General features: G+C 41.7%; 3 protein-coding genes across 7 annotated transcripts in view; 2 read left to right on the top strand and 1 right to left on the bottom strand.

Annotated features, from left to right (window-relative positions):
- Nucleotides 1-2,687, bottom strand: part of LOC125297258 (zinc finger protein ZFP2-like) — a 21,840-nt gene extending 19,153 nt beyond the window's left edge. For all 4 annotated transcript variants that reach the window (XM_048247503.1, XM_048247504.1, XM_048247502.1 and 1 more), the window contains exons 1-2: nucleotides 2,600-2,687; nucleotides 175-416 (exon numbers count right to left, since the gene is read on the bottom strand). In XM_048247503.1, the coding sequence (XP_048103460.1) occupies nucleotides 175-405 (231 nt within the window). In that variant the 5' untranslated portion in view covers nucleotides 406-416; nucleotides 2,600-2,687. The remainder of the gene's footprint in view (nucleotides 1-174; nucleotides 417-2,599) is intronic.
- LOC125297720 (zinc finger protein 135-like) overlaps nucleotides 1-21,338 on the top strand; it is a 186,744-nt gene that overhangs the window by 161,801 nt on the left and 3,605 nt on the right. The window lies entirely within an intron of this gene.
- LOC125297332 (gelsolin-related protein of 125 kDa-like) overlaps nucleotides 1-21,338 on the top strand; it is a 25,431-nt gene extending 4,093 nt beyond the window's left edge. Inside the window, exons 4-7 of one of the 2 annotated variants that reach the window (XM_048247643.1) lie at nucleotides 10,562-10,828; nucleotides 12,433-12,630; nucleotides 13,062-13,235; nucleotides 19,865-21,338. In XM_048247643.1, the coding sequence (XP_048103600.1) occupies nucleotides 10,562-10,828; nucleotides 12,433-12,630; nucleotides 13,062-13,235; nucleotides 19,865-20,688 (1,463 nt within the window). In that variant the 3' untranslated portion in view covers nucleotides 20,689-21,338. Of the gene's footprint in view, nucleotides 1-10,561; nucleotides 10,829-12,432; nucleotides 12,631-13,061; nucleotides 13,236-14,216; nucleotides 14,897-19,864 lie in introns of those variants that run through there. The other variant, XM_048247645.1, reaches the window with a different exon arrangement.

Here is a 21,338-nt window from a genome sequence, read left to right as displayed (position 1 = left end):
TTCAGCATTTTCCGGGTTTCCGACGTTCCGACGCTGTCTTCCCGTTTAATATTTTCCCGTAAAAATATTGCATATTTGAATACTCTCATACATACCAGTGAACCTGTCAGTGTCTGCACTGTTGGCTATGAATTTGAGGCATAAAGAGACTGACTACCATTAAGCAAAACTTACCGTGCTGTTCTTGGTTGGTACAAAGTCCTTTCGGTTGATATTTATAATCCACTTCTGACGAACGGCTTTTTCCTCAGCCCGCCCCGGGAATCTGTGTAGTGTGTAAGGTCTCACACAGGGACAGTCTCGATGTAAAAACGGAGGGTGAATTTCGCATGTGGTTTTGTTCCAGACTTGGATTTTTCTGCTGCTGTTGGAGCAGCCGAGCACACAACAGACTCTTCCCGACATTGTGCGTCAAACTTTTTCAAAGTGAAAAACAACAAAACAATACATTTGAGAAACAGGTAAATTGTTCACTTCCAAAGGCAGCTTCCATAGACATGCATGCAATACTCTTGACTGAATTGAAAAAAACTCTTGAAGACACTACTCCAAGACTACCTCCTCTCCTAGCGCTTCTGACAACCTCACACAACCGATACACACTTACCACACTCTTCCTCTTCTCCAGCTCTCTCGCCTCCCTCCTCTACTCCTCCCTCTCTTCCCTCCTCTACTTCATCTTCTCCTCCTCCCTCTCTACTCTCCTCCTCCCTCTCTTCTCTCCTTCTCCCTCTCTTCCCTCCTCTCCCTCTCTTCCCTCCTCTCCCTCTCTTCCCTCCTCCTCCCTCTCTACTCTCCTCCTCCCTCTCTTCCCTCCTCTCCCTCTCTTCTCTCCTCCCTCCTCTACTTCATCTTCTCCACCTCCCTCTCTTCTCTCCTCTCCTCCTCTTTTACCACTTCTCCTCCCACCATACTTTCAGTTCTGCTTGGTACACTAAATTAATAAATCTAATAGAGGTCGGGTTGTTGGAGTGTTTTTGCAGCAATGCAAAGTCCAGGCCACAGTTATTGGGGGTTTATGGACAGAGGCATTATGTCACAGAGGGATGTCTGATGGGGAGTGTGTGTGTGTGTGGGGGGGCAGACTGTCCTTTTAGAGCCTAAAATACAAGCACTCCTATCCTTTAGCTCTAGTACTGACAGTGGTAATTCCGAGCTATGGTCTCCTCTGCACTGAAGCTTAAATGTTATTCTGTTGATGTAAATCATCTTGGAAAAAAAGTGTCTGCCCGATGATTAATGTAATGTAAATGAATACACCATAGTACTGCCAGATGATTAATGTAAATGATCACACCAGATGTATTTCAGGGCTTCATCAGGGCTTTGTTTAACCACCTTCCCAACAACGTAAACAAGATTTAGGTTGTGCTGTTTTAGGGGCCGTTTATACGAAAACGATTGCGAAGGAAGACGACAAAATATTTTATCATAAGTGCCTTTCGTTTACACGGCGATCCCGCCATCGGGGCTTGAAGACGCAAAAATCTGAAGACTCCTTCCAGAGTGTAGAGTTTTGAAGACGACCCGGGTTGCGTCTCCGTCTAAACGGCTAAACCAAAGATCCTTGATTACCTCTCTGGCTAAACTGTCAAATTAGAATGTCTGCGTGGCGTATCGGGTTCTATCACACCACCACCCAGCGGTCTGGAATGCATATCTAATCGAATATCACATACTCTTGCGTCTTCATATAAAGAAAGATTTCCCCCTGAGAATGCTCGTCTAAACGCGAATAAGAAAATGAAGACGAGATGCCACTTCTGCGTCTTCTCTTTTCATCGTCACCGTATAAACGTAGCCTTATATTAATTCTACATCTATGACATTCTATTCTGTTGAGTCTATGACAACATCTGAAAGAAAAAATACATTCTACAGAAACTTTTTTTACATGACAAAATGTCTAAAGAATGTACACTACCAGTCAAAAGTTTGGGGTCACTTGAAATTTCCTTTCCACTCCATTATAGACCAATACCAGCTAATATCAGATAAGCCTACATTATGTGCTTACATAATTGCAAAAGGTGTATCAAATGTTTTCTCAGTTAGCCATTTAAAATGATATCATATTAACAGAATGCACAATGGATGAATGGTTGTTGATAATGGGAAATGTAGATATTGCATTACAGATCAGCCATTTCTTTCTACAAAAGTTGAGAACCTTTTGCAATTATGTAAGCACATAATGCAATCTGAAAACTGCTGCCCTGAAAAATGCAAAACTATGTGGCGACCACGCAGTCTATTGAAGACTATGGGCCTAAACCTTTGTTATTACGGTAATTGAGCGTTAGCTCTCCCTCTACATGGACGCCGCAATGGCCGTAGCACCGTAAAAGATGCAATACGTTGAACACACCTTTAAATAGTTCAAACATATCGCTTTTTGCAGATAGATTTTCTCCCGATCGTAAGCTTTCTTGGCGATTTCTCAAAAGCTTCTGCGACCTCGAAATCGTAGCTTTAAGTGTGAAGTTGTTTGTAACGTTGTGTGTCTGCTCTTTCACCAGACTAGTACAATATATTGCTGATGTCGAAGGGCAAAACAGAAGCTGAAATGTTACATGATTATAAGAAAAACATAGCCTACCTCAAACAGATTTCAACACGTATGTCATTCCTCTGGTGCAATCTTCTACAGCGTTTATCCTTATCGCGCTATGGGAAAACAAACTTTCTCGTGGATCTTAATTTCCTTCGGGTAGACAATGGTTGGTCCAAGATTAATGCCAACCCACTGCCATCTTCTGGACTGGAGTGTTACTGCATGAAAATGGAACCTGTCGTTTTGTTCCTTCAAGAATCGAAACAAATGTGATTTTCACTGTTTATTTCAGCAACTCTAAACACACGTTCTTACTAGGGCTGGGAGATATGGCTGAAAACTGTATCACGATATAAGTATTTCATATCGGTCGATAACGATAATTTTTTTTTTATTTTTTTTATCTATTTCAGATAAGGACCAGAAGGGGGGAAAAGTTGAATTTAAACACTTTTATTTTTAACTTAACCTTCCTCTGATTTTAATCACCTCAGTTATCAATCAAAGCAAACAAGGAAAAGAAATAGCAACACAATCACGAAAAACACTCAAATGTGCACAGTCTGAATGAAAAGCAGCACTGGTTGAAGCCTGGAAATATTGTATAATATATTAAACAAAGTAGCTCTATAGTTTATCAGTCTACTGGTTAGACTGTTCAGTTTCCCCACGTGTGTTTAAGTTTCAAATTAATACCTTTTCTCCTTGGGACAGGCCCGTTTGAGTCTTGGAAAATACTTTTCCATTTGCATCGGGATTGAAATGATTAGAACTTAGCAGTCAATTTGAATGCTAGCCTGGCGGGCCATCCTATGTCATTGAAATGTATAGTCTGGAATCGAACCATTCACCTCGCTTAATCCAAGGGGCGGGCAGAGAATTGTCTTTCAAACTGCCTAGGCATGCAATAGGCCAGCGCTACGACCATATCCGTATCCGGTCGGCAAAACGGCAAATACATCCTTCTTCGAAAGGAATGACTTAAGTGCATTGTGTTGCTCAACTTTCAAAGAAAAGCACAAGTCCAACTCCTCCAAAGTTGACGCCAACGCCGATTCAAACAACCGCTCTTCGTTCGCCATAGCCACCTTCCTTGTTGTTCACCGTCGCAGGACTGTCGTTATCCTGTTAAGCCCGCCTTAAGACTCTCTAACAAAATAGAGTGCTGTGATTGGATGAAGTCCACGGCGTCAGCCAATAGAAATCCCTATGGTTTGATACTAGACGTACAGGCTGAGCAAATTAATTTGCCGCCACTAGGGTGCGTCTAGATTTCTAGGCTATTTGAATGCAACAATTTTGAACAAATTTGTGCAGCGTGCTAATGATGCTAACCGGATTTAATAGCAATTTAGCCAGTCGTCTTGCACGATTGTGAATGTTTGGATTACATGTGCATGAGGAGGGATGTGCCTGTTGAGAGGGAGAGAGAGAGTAAGGGGCAAGGACTCATTGAGAGTCTGTGTTGAGGTAGGCCTACTTCTATCGCCTACTCTGGTAGAGTTGCACATAGCTACAATGCAAGATATATTTAGCCTATTTATTTATGGACAACGTAAGGCGGGAGGTGTGCGTTTTAATTATCGAATGTTCAATCGAACATATTTTTTATTGATATCGATTACATGTCTATTGCGATACATATCGCTATCGTTTTATCGCCCAGCCCTAGTTCTTACGTTGCCCGCAAAGTGAAGTGAACACAAATTGCGAGGGAACGCAAAAGTATTGCAAGGGTCCATGTACTTTTGCGTTCATTCTTTGACAAAGAATAAGATTTGCGAGTGCATTAAACATGTGTAACATAACACTTCCTTGAGTTGACAATAACGTTTTACTTACGAATTGAGCACTTGTCGTAGACTGCCGCGATGGTAGCTGTTATCGACTAATGTTAGCTTCATGGCATATACTTAGCCTGGCTAGTGAGTGTTATGTTAGCATTGTCCAAATGGGCATTAAAGCTGCTAGGCTAGCGAGTGCATTAAACCTGTATAACATAGCACTTCCTTGAGTTGACAATAACGTTTTACTTAGGGGAAAGGCCATAGACTGCTGCGATGGTAGCCTACTGCTCCAGGCTTAAACAGCAACCTTTTTGCAAAGTCTGTGGCATATTGTTCCAAAAAATAAACTGAAGCAATTTGATCCTCAACTCTGGGTTCTTGGGCAAAATGCATTGATGAAGTTCTATTCGTGCATAGTGCACAAGCCCGTTGACATTCAGCCATCCTTGCATAGGCCTACGAAAACTGACACAGAGCTAAACGAATTTTGTGGGCATGGTCTCAACTGGGCAAGCTCATGAATAGTAATGAGCTGCTCTATCAATTCCACGTCAAACTGAAGAGCTTTTGCAATTGGCCTAATTTCTCCGCTCGTTTATTTTCAGTGGCTAGAGCTGACAGAGGAAGTAGCTGTTAATTTTCACATTCACGACATAACACAAACACATATGGACCTAACATATTAAAAAAATATGCAGAACATGTTGTGTGTGCATATTGGTCTGCCTCTCTCTTCACAGCAGCACCGACGCAGAACATATTGGTCTGCCTCCCTCTTCACAGCCGCACCGACGCAGAACATATTGGTCTGCCTCCCTCTCCACAGCAGCACCGACGCAGAACATATTGGTTTGCCTCCCTCTCCACAGCAGCACCGACGCAGAACATATTTTGTTCTGCCTCCCTCTTCACAGCAGCACCGACGCCATCTGGAGCACTCTTTTTGTGACTTCTTTTCGCGTACTTCTCCGAGTAGTTCCATGTTGTGTGCGCAAAACCAAACAGGAATGGCACAGTACTCAACAGATAACAGTTCCCTTTGTTCCTGTATTGAGTAAGTGGTCCATCGCTGATGAGGTGTAATGTTGTTATCTGCACACTGCTCGCTCATCATGACGAAGACAGTCTGAGACTGTTGCATATGACTTGAGTCCAGCTACAGTGTAGAGAACAGCCGTATGAATGGTTGCCTGCTTTCGACTGCCTCCAAAATGAAATGACTGGATCTCTCTATGCAACTTGCAGGCATAGTTCTCTGAGAAGTCGACATGAACAGCTTCAGTCGGTGAGCGTATCTTTCACATAACGAAACTGCTGAGATTGATGAATCCAGATGTACTGATGCATAGCAATTTCTTCAAGCTTACTTTGGAAGAGCTCTTTGAGTTGTTGTAATGTACCTGTGGGTGTGCAATTTGCAACATTGGCAAAGGTCTTCTCACCAATACTAGATGTGACACGTTCCCATTGCTCTCAAGAGACTTCAGCACACTCTAATTCTGGTAATTCAACCTCGTCAAAGCAACATTCTGGACACATACGATCCATGCAAACCTTCTTAAGGTTACACAATTATGATCAACAATTCTGAGATGCTGGTCGTCTTCAGAAGTCCTTTAATGGCAAGTTTCTGAACCAGCAACCTCATATTTTCATGTGCGACACATGCACGTGTCTTGGTCCCTGGACTTTGGCTCTAATGTAAAATGGACGATTTCTTTATTGGTAATGGAGCTCTTTGAGGGGCTTGGTCAGAACACTTCTTTGCATTTTTTGTTTATTTTTAGTGATTGTTACGACCCCCTGTGCCCTCTTCAGGCTTGGCATAGCCAATGCACTGATAGTGGTGTCTTTGGTTCCACTAATTGGTTAATGGTATACACCTGGGTTAATGGGTTGGGCTATATACAGGGTTGTTTCTCTCTCTCCCTTGCTGGGTCACTTCTGGGTTAGGCACATTTCTAATTTGAAGACCCATTGATAGATTTCTTTCCTACAAACTTCTTATCTCTTTATCTTTCACTCCTCTTTTGCAACACCATACTGACGCTTGCGTTACACCCACACACTTACATACATTGTAGTTTTCTCCCCTAGACATCTTGCAGGGCTGTACAGTGCGACATATATGTTACAAAAAAAATAGTTTGTGCGATGGATGATTTACCAACGTAGCACTGGTGCTACAGTATACAGTTTTGCTTATGACAATACGAATACGAACGGAGCTCTTCGTTACGCGCCCGGTGTAGGCTCCCGGTGAAACGCTTGTTTGTTTGTTTGAAGCGCGTATAGAGTACTTCTGTGAGCGGGGAATGGATGTAGGCTACTTTGATTTCAACTTAGTTGCAGTCTACGCGATTAAAAAGTATGTCTACTTGTTTGTAGGCCTAGTATCCAAACAATCCAACTCAAAATCATACAACACCTTGCAAATTATCCTCGCGAATCGAACAAGTGATTGCTATGTTTAGACTTGTGAACTGCAGTAATTTAATATTTAATGATGACTTTTAAATAAATGTATTTTGGTTGACCAAACCACCTTGTCCGCCTTCCTCTTTTATGTTTTGGTCTCGAGCCGGCCGTAACAGTGATTGTGTCTTTCTTGCCTGCTAAAAGAACACTGTTTTCATCTCTGCACAGAAATTTGACAACTGTTTGCCTTTTCTCTGCTGATAGTTTCTTGCTTCCCCTTACGTAAGGTCAAGTGAGCTGATGGTTTCTTGCTTCCCCTTACGTAAGGTCAAGTGAGCTGATGGTTTCTTGCTTCCCCTTACGTAAGGTCAAGTGAGCTGATGGTTTCTTGCTTCCCCTTACGTAAGGTCAAGTGAGCTGTCGGACAGAGAGAGGAAGAAGCAGAGAGGGAAATGGAAGGCAGCATCCCTGGAATACTGAGATAGAAAAAAGATGGCAAATGCGTTGTTAGACCCAACACCTCCATCAATGGAGAACACTCCACCAATTGATGTAGCTGTAACTCCAGAGCCATCAGAGAATGATGATCCACCACTGAATGAGGGTTTTAGTCCACCAGTGGCTTCCACACCAGAGAGGGTTAAGATTGATAGCAGTACTTAAGGAAAAACTGTGCTAAAGACTGCAAAAGGAGAAGAGTTCACTGCAAACGCAGGTTGTATATTTGAGGAAAAAGCTGGGAGAGTTGAGAAAACAGAAAGATAAATGTCAAAAGAGGGAAAGTAGGTTGATTGGAAGACCAAGTCGAGGCCCTATGCTGTATGGGTGAAGCGTTAAAGGTGTCCTCAGAGATTTTACACACGGGCATTTCAAGGGCATAACATGTTTTTGTCATATTCAGCAATCATCTCACGGCTGCTAGCTGGCCATTCCATGAGTACACTGTAAAACTACACCCAGTATCTTTCATTGTGTGAATTCAATATCTGACGTGGTCGTGAGATACTGAGTATTTTGATATCTTAAATTGAACTTAAATTGGACTTGGGCTGGAACTAGAGGAAATTGAACAATAGGCTATTGTTTTGAGGTCAAATAATAGGCTATAGATTTTATCACCATATTTTCATAATTTCTTAGTTTTACATGATGGATTTAGGCCTATTTCATTCTAAATTAAATGTTTCTAAATGTTTTACAAACCTGAAAATTGTGTTTATAGACATACAAGGTTAAAGTGTAATTTTTACTGAAATAAACATATCATCGAGACAAAGGTTATTTTTGCATTTTGATAGGAATAAACACAGATATACTCTGCAAAGAAATTCAGGTGAAATAGGCCTATATAACTTTTCTAAGAAATAAGTAAAAAAATCATCCAAACTATCCAAAAAAGACCCACACTCCGATTCAGCAGGTGGCGCTCATGCACCACAGATGTGAACGAAACGCCACCCGTGACTGACTGAGTTTGGCATCATTCTCTGGCATCTTTCATCCAGAGTTCACAATCTTCTAGGAGTTTTTTTTTTTTTATCTTAGCTTACGTGTTTCAGAGTATGCTTGGCAGCTCTATAACAGTGCACCTTGCCATAAGCAGTTAATGTAGTCACGATATATTCTGGCCTGAGACGCTGCTCAGTTAACATTAGCTCAACAAGCTATTGGACACACTTGGGGTTCCACTGGAAGCCGCCGAGGGAACAAGGCCACGGGGATAGCGCCACTGGTGACTCCGGGAAAGTCGGTGGTTCCTTCGGCTACGAGGGAACACAATCATCCGCAGCTCGGAACCGTGGAGAGAGTAGCCCACTCACTAGACCCACATCAGATCTGTGAGTAGCCTAACGTACAACAGAAGAACCCACATAGCTAATTTGACTGTTTGTTTGATTGCCTTTTGCAGACGGCTTTTGCAATTTGTGTTGCACTGGTTTTAAGTTAACGTTAGGCTATCAGTGGTCACTTATTTTGTAGCCCAAGTTGCAGTGGCCGTGATCTGAGGTAACAGAATAGCCTGGCAGAATAGCCTCACAATTTACTAAAATGAGCGCACAATCTAATAAAATGAGACCACTTTTTATTACAATGAGAGCGCTATGTAAAACGAGCACACATCAGTATACTAAATTGTGCACACAATCTAGTACAATGAGATCACAATGTACTAAAATGAGCACACAATTTACTAAAATGAGAGCACATTCTCTTGATATACAACAATATCTTGCAATGACATTTGACATTCAACCATTCGAGGTTGTTCACTTATTGCTACAGGGTGATGTACAGCACTATAACCACTCCCAAGTTTCAAGCAGTTCCGAAACCTAATACTTAGGGGTTAGTTGTATAGACCAGAATACAACTAATAGACCAGATAGATTACAGAATCTAGAATGGCCAAAGGAAAGACACTGCTCAACCAATCAGTTTTTCCCTAAAGACCATCTGACATTTAGGCCTACTGGATCTACATACATAATACATTGCTCTGTATAATTTTACTGCTTAGTCACGCCTGCTGCAGGGTGATGTACAGCACTATAACCACTCCCATATGTGACACTGCTCAACCAATCAGTTTTTCCCCAAAGACCATCTGACATTTAGGCCTACTGGATCTACATACATAATACATTGCCGTGTATAATTTTACTGCTTAGTCACGCCTGCTGCTACTAGTGGGAGTTGGTAACTACCACTTTTATCCAAAAGTTGAAGATGCATTAATTGCACTCTGCACTTTGATTTAAAAGATGCTGGTTAGGAGAGGAGAGGTTGTGAATTGTGGACCATGGCTGCATCCGAATAGTCAGTACTAACGTCGGTTAGAACGTACTACTCAACCATCAATTTAGTATGTTATGTATGTATGCGGGCGAGTAGTAAGCATACAATTTTGACGTACTACTACTGTGATGTACTGCGCCTCGCCTTCTGTATGGGTATTCGGATGCAGCCCATGTTACTTTCTTACTGATTCAGAACTGCAACTCCTTGATGACCATGAGGTATCATCTGAACTCACTATTTTGATTTGATCACAGTCAAGGAGCTCACTGTCAGCGGGGAAAGGGAATATGTAGAATGTTTTTATTTTCCACGACAACTTGATCATTTTCTAAGGTGTGTGGGAACGCTCACTGTATTGTTAATTAGGCCTGGCTGTTGTGGAAGAAATTTAGCTTAAATATCTATAAAAACTGAGAGTCTGAAATAAGGTTTTGTCTTTCTCGTTAGTTGTTTATTAATCTCTGCGCAGAGAGGTCTCATAAGCATCAGGCAAAATCAGGATACAGAGACAAAGTCTGTGCACGATCAGTTGTTTCTCACACACACACCTCGCACGGTATCATAATCTCATTGTATCATTACACCTTCTCTGCACACACACATGACTTGGTCAATACAATGAGTTAGTTAAGAATCAAGGACATTAAGAACATTTCTATCGTCATACAACACATGATTTGCCATCTGAACATCAGTTACCAGAACAGAAGTATCAAATAATAAGAACTTTGAGAACTAGGCAATAGAAGTATCAATTATAAGGAACATTGCAAACTAGGAACACAAATAATAAGAACTTTGAGAACTAGGCAATAGAAGTATCAATTATAAGGAACATTGCAAACTAGGAACACAAATATCAAATAAAAGGTTAAAGTCCATCTTTGTCATTGTCCCCTCACACTGTCGATCGGCCTTGCGTTGTTGATCACTTCTTCATTATGTTTGCCGAATTGTCCTTGCTCTGAAAAAAAAGTCTGACTGGATTTCTTTTGAAAAACAGGACTGAAGCCTGATATGTCCAGATATCCTGAACCATCACAACAACAGCCAATGCCCGTGAAGAAGGTCAAGTCAGAAGAATGTTATGAGTTCCTTCAGAAAGTCAAAGTGGAAGAAACCCCAGGTCTAGAACATGGCTGCAAGACAGAGATACTCGCATTCCAAACCTTCATTGTCAAAGAAGAGAAGTGGTCACCAGTGCGAATTAAAGAAGAAGAAGAAGAATCCAATTTAAGGGAATATGGACACAGCGACTTTTCCCCTGATAGTAAGTTGCTGCTAGTTTATATTGTAGAAAATTAAATTCTTGCAATGGTCCTTGTACAACCCCAAAACAGAAAAAGTTGGGACGTTGTGTAAAACAGAATGTCATAATATACAAGTCTTGTAAACCCCTATTTAACAGCAAAAAGGACATAGACAACATATCAAATGTTGAAAATGAAAATGTGGACTATTTCATGGAAAGTATATGTTAATTTTGAATTTGATGCCAGCAACATGTTTCAAAAAAAGTTGGGACGGGAGCATGTTTACCACTGTGCTGCTTCACCTCTTCATTTAACACCATTCTGTCAATGTTTAGGAACTGAGGAGACCATTTGCTAGAGTTTTGATGATGAAATGTTGTCCCATTACTCCCCGATAGGATATCAGTTGCTCAACAGTATGGGGTATTCTTAGTCATGCTTTCCATTCCATTATGCACCTAATTTGACAAATCTGGACTGCAGACAGGCCATCTTAGCACCTGGACTCTTCCTCTATGGAGAAATACTATTTAAATATGTGCAGATTCATTTTGCCATTGTTTTCCTGAAGTATTCAAGGTCGTCCCTGGAAAAGACATTGCCTGGATGGCAGTATATGTTGCTCATAACCTGTATACATCATTCAGATGCAAGATGCCCATGCTGTAGGCATTAATGCTCCTCCACACCGTCATAGATGTTGGGTTTCGAACTGAGCACTAAGACAAGTTGGATAGGTTGGATACTTAGATAGGCCCTCTCCTCTTTAGCCCAGATGAGTCCATGATTTCCAAAAAGAATGGCAAACTTTGATTGGTCTAACCACAGGACCTTTTTCCAATTTACCTCAGTCCATTTTAAACAAGCTCAGGCCCAGATAAGAGGGTGGTATTTTCTGTATCATGTCTCAATACAATTTTAGCTGTTACAGTTTTGGCTGCAGTTTTTGAATTGAGTATCAAACTTGGCACATAGACAATGGTTATCAGAGGTTTTCCTGAGCCCATACAATGGCAGGTCTGGAAACATGTCTGGTGTTGATGCAGTGCCATCTGAGGTCCAAAAGACCACGGCCATCCAATTAGTTTTTCAGCTATTTCCCTTATTTGCAAAGATTTCTCTGGATTCTCTGAATGTTTTAATATATTATGTCCTGTAGATGATGAACTCCCTAAATACGTCACAATTTCATGTTAAGAAGCATTAAAAAGACATTGTTTCATTTGTGCACACAGGTTTACTCAGAGTGATGAATACCCCCCTACATCTTTACTTCTAAGAGACCCTGCCTCTCTGGGATGCTCTTTTTCATACCCAATCGTGTTCCCAGTTCACTAATTAGTTGTGAAACATTCCTCCTTTTGTTTTCTTTATCATTACACAACTTTTCTAGCATTTTGTTACTCCCGTCCCAACTTTTTTTGAAACATGTCGCTGGTATCAAATTCAAAATGAACATATATTTTACATGAAATAGTCAATTTTGTCATTTTCAACATTTGATATGTTGTCTGTGTCCTTTTTGCAACTAAATATGAGTTTAAGAGATTTGCAGATTATAACATTCTGTTTTTATTCACATTTTATTATCTGCTTGCTATCTGTTCCAATCTGTTTGCAGGTCAGAAAGTGGAAGAAAGGCCTGAACTGGAACCTGACTGGACGACTGATATGCCAACATCACCGCAGCTGACCTGCAAGGAGGAAACGTATTGCACCGTAGAAATCAAAGAAGAAATGAAGGAGGAAACATATTGCACCATAGAAATCAAAGAAGAAATGAAAGAAGAGGACTGTCACGAGGATGTGTCTTTTACAAGTAGGTTGCTGAATATCTTGAATGAAAATCGTTGAAAAAACGAATTCATGTGTATTTAAACATGTAACATGTATTTAAGCAATAAGCCCCAAGAGGCCGTTCTATATCGTGAATATAGCACAGCTGAGGGGTGTTGCTAGGCTGAATATCTTGAATGAAAATCACTGAAACAAATTCATTGCAATGTGTATTTGATATGATACCTGGGCCTGTATTCACACTGTCATTATAGGGACACCAGGCAACGTTTTCATGTTAATTACTCATCTTCGTAAGTCGGTATATGGTTAAATGACGCATTACAGGGCGAATGAAGCCTCACCATCTGCTAGCTCCCTAGAAGCTTGCTAGAACTGTCAGTCCAAAAGAAAAAAAAAGAAAAAACGAGGTTACCATGTGTAATCTAATCCTGTATGATTATCTGTTTGCAGTTCAGGAAGAAAAGCCTGGAATAGAATACGACTGTAACGCCAAAATGTACACATCACCACAGTTGACCTGCAAAGAAGAAATCAAAGCAGACGCATATGTTCCAGAAGAAATTAAAGAAGAAGAAATTGAAGAAGAAAATGTTAGAGAATATGGTCATGGCTCGTCTCCTATAAGTAAGTTGCTGAATATTTTGTATCATGAAAATTGTTGAAAAACAAATTACAATGTGTTATTGATCTTTCCAAAGACCTGGGCCCAAACACTTATACTATACTTATTCTTTACCTTCTTTACCTGGGGTAAACAGGCACACATATATATCTATAGGGATCCCGTCTATGTTGGCTGAGAGTTAAAGGAAAATCCCCCCCGAAAACAATCGGTTTGACTTGCTGCAGCCAACAGTTAGAGCTTCCAGGCAGATACAGTAGTACACTTTAGCGCTGAAGCTGCCCGGCTACAGCAACTCGAGTGAGGTAAAACCCATTGTTTTCGGTTTTTTTTTCCGTACTGACTACCCAGTGACCTTGAGAAACGGAAATCTATGTTAAAAATCGCCGGGAATTATCATTTTAATGACACCTCAAGCCTTGTCAGTGGCTAAAATAAAAATAAAATTGCCCTCGGGATGAATAAAGTATCTATCTATCGGTCTATTTAATATAGCAGTTCACATATACATTTTATTTGATGATGGCCAGCTGGATAACATCAGAATTAAGGCGGCTTTATGAAAGCATGAATTATTTAAAACAGAAGCAGGCCGTCACATAGGGTTGCAAACGTCCGTGATTTTTCAAAAATCAACAGGAATACAGTATCTCAGAGAAGTGAGTACACCACATTTTTGCAAATATCTTGTCATGGGACAACACTAAAAAAAATTACACTTTGCTACAATGTAAAGTAGTCAGTGTACAGCTTGTGTAACAGTGTACAAATGTTGTCCCCTCAAAATAACTCAACACACAGCCATTAATGTCTAAACTGCTGGCAACAAAAGTGAGTAAACCCCTAAGTGAAAATGTCCAAAGTTGGGCCCAATTAGCCATTTTCCCGCTCTGGTGTGACTCGTTAGTGTTACAAGGTCTCAGGTGTGAATGGGGAGCAGGTGTGTTAAATTTGGTGTATTGCTCTCACACTCTCTTGTACAGGTCACTGGAAATTCAACATGGTACCTCATGGCAAAGAACTCTCTGAGGATCTGAAAAAAAGAATTGTTGCTCTACATAAAGATGGCCTAGGCTATAAGAAGATTGCCAACACCCTGAAACTGAGCTGCAGCACTGTGGCCAAGACCATACAGCGATTTAACAGGACCGGTTCCATTCAGAACAGGCCTCGACATGGTCGACCAAAGAAGTTGAGTGCTTGTGCTCAGCGTCATATCCAGAGGTTGTCTTTGGAAAATAGACGTATGAGTGCTGCCAGCATTGCTGCAGAGGTTGAAGGGGTGGGGGGTCAGCCTGTCAGTGCTCAGACCATACGCCGCACACTGCGTCAAATTGGTCTGCTGTCGTCCCAGAAGGAAGCCTCTTCTAAAGATGATGCACAAAAAAGCCCGCAAACAGTTTGCTAAAGACAAGCAGACTAAGATTACTAGAACCATGTTCTGTGGTCTGATGAGACCAAGATAAACGTATTTGGTTCAGATGGTGTCAAGCGTGTGTGGCGGCAACCAGGTGAGGAGTACAAAGACAAGTGTGTCTTGCCTACAGTCAAGCATGGTGGTGGGAGTGCTGGGGCTAAGTCTGGGGCTGCATGAGTGCTGCATTGGGGAGCTACAGTTCACTGAGGGAACCATGAATTCCAACATGTACTGTGACATACTGAAGCAGAGCATGATCCCACCCCCTTCGGAAACTAGGCCGCAGGGCAGTATCCCAACGCATAACCCCCAAACATACCTCCATGACGACCACTGCCTTGCTAAAGAAGCTGAGGTGGAAACGGAAGGTGGAGGAGCGCAAGGTCTCTAACATCTACCAGCTCTGCAACGTCGTCATGGAGGAGTGGAAGAGGATTCCAGTGGCAACCTGTGAAGCTCTGGTGAACTCCATGCCCAAGAGGGTTAAGGCAGTGCTGGGAAATAAGGCGTTCTACATACTCGACGCACCCGACCGGTAGCGCGACACCGTGACGTCAAAATGACGTAGATCTTGCTGGCGCGCCAGGATTTTAGCCAGGTAGCGCGAGGTAGCGCATCGCTCTTTTTTTTTCAGACGAGCGCGACAAAGCGGAAACAGGAAGATGGACTAGTTCGAGGGCAAGAGAGAGTTGCAGTGTTTTGTTACAGTCGTGAATTTGTAATAGTTTGCTGAATAAGTTAATAAAGTTACCAGCGAGAGTTGCAACACATGGAATTAAGAGGAAAGAATAGAAACAATTTATTTTCAAACAAAGGATATCTATTAAGGCCTGAACAAAATCTCTTTCCACTTCAGGAAATAATAGCAGAGCCCGTTTACATTCTCTGCTAGTGTTTCTTAATGCAGCTTCTTCTGCTGTGTAACGTAGTTAGCGTTAATCTTTTCACAACAGCGACACCTCTGTTCAGGAGAATATTGCAACTAGTGTCGCGACCACGACACGCGAGTATAAATGGTTATGGCGCTTCTGTGACGTCACATTGTCGCGCTACAGGTCGGGTGCGTTGAGTATGTGGCGCACTTAATGGTGGCCACACAAAATATTGACACTTTGGGCACAATTTTGACATTTTCACTTAGGGGTGTACTTACTTTTGTTGCCAGTGGTTTAATGGCTGTGTGAGTTATTTTGAGGGAACAACAAATTTACACTTATTATACAAGCTATACAAGCTGTACACTCACTACTTTACATTGTAGCAAAGTGTAATTTCTTCAGTGTCTCATGAAAAAATGTGAGGTGTGCTCACTTTTATGAGATACTGTGGAAATTATGGGAATACAATAGGGGACTTAAATGTAGTTGCAAACACTGTGCTACATAATCTTAGTTAAAACAACCAGATTTAATGTGAATTCATTTGAATTTATAGCACTTCTCAAATCTAGTTTTTGGAAAATTTTCAATTTCAAGGGGCGTAACCAGCGCTGAAATAACGGGTACATCCATATTGTATACACTGATTTGTGCACACACACATCGGTTGTGCAAAGGCAAAAACCAAGGAATGGTGCGGTGTAGGGCTGCACAGTTATTGCAATTGCAATGTGAACCAACGCAACTACCCAATCGCAAAAGCTACAAATAATCATGCACAGTTAATTTTTTTCACCTTTCACAAATCTGATTGGTGAGCTTCACAGTTGGTCTGTGGTTCTTGTGCACCAGGCGTGCTCACTAATAAGGGGTGGCACAAATTAAAGGGACATGTGGAATATTGAATTGAATCAATTCATTAACATTCAAAAATCATATTGCAAATGGTAATCGCAATATCTGTCAGAAAAAATCACAATTAGATATTTTCCGCAAATCGTGCAGCCCTGCAGCAACGCTGTGACCTCAGTTACGGTTCTTTGTCTTTGTTTTGGGACGCTCGAGTTGAGTTTAGGTACTTTGCCTAAGCCGTGCATCAAAGCAAAAGTTACTGTGTCGGCCTGGAGTTACGATACTCGGCCTTTGTTTTATGTAAAGTTTGCCGCGCTTAAATAGCAGTGTATGTATTGTCACGGCTTCTACACACAGTTGCGTTCCGTCAACGCATGCCAGTGGGTGTTCCCGACGGTAACTATGCAAATGGCTTGAAGTATAATCGTAATTTGATTGGTTGGTGCCGTCCGGCGATTGGCTTGATTGGCCGGTGCCGTCTGTCAGTGCAGCAACAGTTTAACTGTTCAACGCGAGAGACGGGAGAAACGCGACGCAACGGACCCACAATTCAGTTCGACAACGGATGACGTAAGCCCATGTAAAGTGAATGGGATGCGTCTCCAGCACTGCAACGCACGCAACTGTGTGTAGAAGCAGTCACTGAAGCACTTCTAAAACACAATACCTGAATAAAAATGTGGCTGAACAAATATTGCTGTTTTTACTAATTGTACTAAAAGCATTTAAAGGAGAATTCCGGTGTGATATTGACCTAAAGTGTATTGAAACATGATACCGAGTGTGAACGTATGTCTCATAGCCCATCTCGGCTTGTCCCCTGCACTCCAAAATCTGGCGCTAGTTAGCCGATGCTACCAACAGCTTTTTCAATAGTGGTGCTTCGGCATTGAGCTAGCCATGCAAATAAATCACTGTTTTACACCCATTTACGAGGCTCAATGTATCTCCACACTTCATTGGTAGACTTCCGAGGGCCCTGACATTTAAAACGAGACATTGATAACTTTGAAAAAGCACTGGTAGTTTACTTACAAGACGATTTATACAGACAGTATCTTCCGCGAAGTTTAAGCGTTTGCAGCCATCTTGAATTTAGTCACGATAAGTCGAGCAACGAGTAAGAATGAACAGGTATGATAAGGGATCAGATTTCAAAAATAATTCAGTGGAAATGCATGGATTCTAGTTGCTGCTACTGGAAGAAACTGGAATCCATGCATTTCCACTTAATTATTGTAGGCATGTACCCCCCGAGACATTATGATCTTCCGGAGTACCCCCAACACCACCAATTGTTAACAAGTTTTTTTTTTAATTGTTTTATTAATATTTATTTTTATCAATTTTGTCGAGAATAGTGAATAGGATCATAAACATATGATACAAATCTCATCAATAGTCAACATATGATAGGCCTACAAATGTGCTGAATATAATGATTTTAAATAGATCTGCACCTAATCTCACACACAATCGTCTTGTTGAATGCAGTGATCTTATCTGCTAGGTGCTTGTCTTTGCCTTGTAACTGGATATTTAACACATTGAGCTTTCCAAATATATCGCTAAGATAGGCAAGCTTCGTCAAGAAATGTTCATTAGTGAACGTGCTTGCAGATTCGGAGCTCAAACACGCGACAGCACTTTACCTCAGGAAAGCCACCTTGCCTCGCTGTGAAACAGTACAGCCTTTTGGTCAGCTCCCATCTCCTCTCAAAGTGCGGAGAATAGACACGCTTTTAAGGGCCGGGTCTTGATGAAATTCACCACTCTCACAACCTTGTTCAAAATCTCTTTCAGGTCGGGACTAACTAAGCTGCCTTGACACGAGCGCTTCCCTATGTATAACACAGTGCGTCCATTGCGCATCGGGTGCTACCTGGGCCTACAGTAGGCTACAGATAAAAAAATAAATAAAAAAAACTCCTGTTTTTCACGTCAGTTCGCGCCCCACCTGGCATGTCTCCGCGACCCAGTAGTGGGTCGCGACCCACAGTTTGAGAAACGCTGTTTTACCCTCTCTGTCTCCACTCTCGAATATTTTTGTTAATGCGGAGAAAATAAGTTTTAATGTGCAGTGCAAATGCGGAAGTTAAGTTACCAACGTGGGATAGAGAAAACATTTGAAAAGGCATAGGCTATGACAGATCTTTTTTCGCGTACCCCCTGATATCAGTCCACGTACCCCTGGGAGCACGCGTACCCCAGTTTGACAACCGCTGATTTAAAGAATGGCCCATTGCTCTTCAGGTAAAGTGATGGTCGAGATGACATTGAAACACAGACATCAAAGTGAAGGTAAGAAATTATTGATTAACAAAAATTATACATTAGATGAATGAATAAGCAAGATAGACAGATAGATCGCTATATACTTAATTTAGCTAGCTAGGACAACATAGCAGCCCAACAAATAACAAACTGCTTTGTATCATAAACAAAAGCATTGTAAAGCATGCCAGCCATATATATTCGTAAATAATTTTTCACATATAGCTGATTACCGGTCACGAGCCGAGCCTAGTCTAATTGTGGGGCAGCCGTGGCCTACTTGTTAGCACTCTGGACTTGTAACCGGAGGGTTGCCGGTTCAAGCCCCGACCAGTGGGCCACGGCTGAAGTTCCCTTGAGCAAGGCACCTAACCCCTCACTGCTCCCCGAGCGCCACTGTTGTAGCAGGCAGCTCACTGCGCCGGGATTAGTGTGTGCTTCACCTCACTGTGTGTTCACTGTGTGCTGAGCTAATTCACGGATTGGGATAAATGCAGAGACCAAATTTCCATCACGGGATCAAAAGAGTATATATACTTATACTTACTTAATCACACATATGCCAAGCTCAGCAATAACAGTTCTGAATTAAATACATATCCTGCCTTTTTTGTAACTTGATGAATCACAGTGAAAATGCTTTTTTTTATTTAATTGTGTATTTCAGTAAATATCAATCAAATTGCAGTTGTGGTGTTTTGATTTAGTAAAGATAAACCAAATAACAATATCCAAAAACATTTATACTGAAATTACAAAAACAAAAAACAAAATGGAAAAAAAAACGATTGATGAAAATGTATTAAACAGGTGGATATAGCGTTTTGGAACCAATTGATCCATCAACTGTGCATCTGAAGAAGTTTGGTAGTATAATTTGACCTATGTTTTACCAGTGGTAGCCTACTATATTGTAGGCCTATGTCCAATTGGTCAGAATGAACATTGATTAATCAAATACCCTATTGGTCAAATCAAATGTTTTTGTTTTTGGGCCTTACAATATTATTTCCTATGCATATTGAATATCAATGCAATGATGGAATGCAATTAATCAATTGTTAACATTGAGGTGAATTAATCAAATATTAGTATGTTTCATGACTTTAATTTCCCCATGCATGACTTTAATTTCCCCATGCATGTCTTTAATTTCCCCATGCATGTCTTTAATTGTAATCTGTTTTTTGTTTTGTTTTTTTCATTTCAGACACTCGTGGGAGTATTGGTATTGACTGTGATCCTGAACCAAAAACATGGTCCATTCTTGGTAGTTTCATGGCATTTGGATCAGATGACCTGTTCTACAGCGCACCTAATACCACCCTTGATGCTCTTGTGGCGTTTCCCCACTTCGCTCCAGCCACAGCCCCCCTGTCATCACCAGCGGCCCCCGAAGGCCTAGCCGCCCCAGCCCTAGAAATGCGAGACCCGTGTGGCCAGAAATGCCGAAGACAATGCACAGCCAAGTTTAGTGAGGAGAGACGGCAGGAGATTTGGAGCAGTTACAGGGCCATGGACTTCGCAGAAAAGCGCATGTTCGTGTTTCACAGCGTCAGCCAGCTGCCGACGGCAAGATCTTGTGGTGCTGGAAGTCGGCGTGGCAGGTCCTTTGTTTACAGGCTAAAGGACAAAGATCGAGTCCCGCAGCAAGTCTGTAAAACATTCTTTTTGGCCACACTGGGGTACCATCCCACGAATGACTCTCTGGTCCTCTCTGTGATGAGGAGGGAGATAGGAAATGTGTCAAACCTGAGAGACCAAAGAGGAAGGCACGCGCCAGCCAACAAGCTGGACATGCAGCCTGTGTACGACCATATTGAGTCCTTCCACCCATCGGTGAGCCACTGTGGAAGGGTGCAGGCCCCACATTGTCGGTACCTTCCCAGAGACATCACCGTCAAGCTAATGTATGCTGATTATGTGGAAAAGGGTAACCGCTGCTCCTATGAAACCTACCGCAAAGCTGTGAAGCAGAAGAACATCAGCTTTTGCAAAACGAGGGGCGATGTGAGGAGTGCCTGCTGGCCATGATGGGGAGGATGGGGTGCTGGCCGTGATGGGGTGCCTACTGATGGGGAGGATGGGGTGCCTACTGATGGGGAGGATGGGGTGCTTACTGATGCTGCTGCTCTGTGGTGAATTGGAAAGTTCTGCTTAAACCAAGAAAAAACGCACCAAAGTTGGGCATCATTTGTGCATCATTTGCTAACTCAGATTCAGATACGCACTTATACTTACCTGTCCCCTGGGGGAAATTTGTTGTCACAGAAAAGTAGAATTGGTTGAGATATAGAGTGTGGATGTGCTGAATTAAAAGGATCTGCTAAAGCCAAGAAAAATGCACCAAAGGCTGAGATTCAGCAGTGACGTGGCTAAGGGGGGTATGTCTATTATCTCGCTAGATTGTTGAGCGATGATGGCAGATGGGATAAAACTTTTACCATAGCATGTTTTCTTGTGGGTTATTTACCTCTGTGTTCCAATCCATTCATGACTTTTAAATTGTACTGTGACCTCTGTGTTTGTGCTTTAGTCTATATGTAGCATATGATAACATCCATGAACTTTTGAATTGTCCTTGGGTCACTTGAAAGGTTCTTATTAATGAAATGCACTATTATATCTCTGTTATTGTTGTAACTTTGCATTCCAAATCAATTAAATTATGTTGAATCATTAGA

Source organism: Alosa alosa, chromosome 7, assembly GCF_017589495.1.
Source record: "Alosa alosa isolate M-15738 ecotype Scorff River chromosome 7, AALO_Geno_1.1, whole genome shotgun sequence".
Lineage (NCBI taxonomy): Eukaryota > Metazoa > Chordata > Actinopteri > Clupeiformes > Clupeidae > Alosa > Alosa alosa.
The sequence above is the reverse complement of the archived record's forward strand: the minus strand, read 5'-3'. Positions and strand labels throughout refer to the sequence as shown.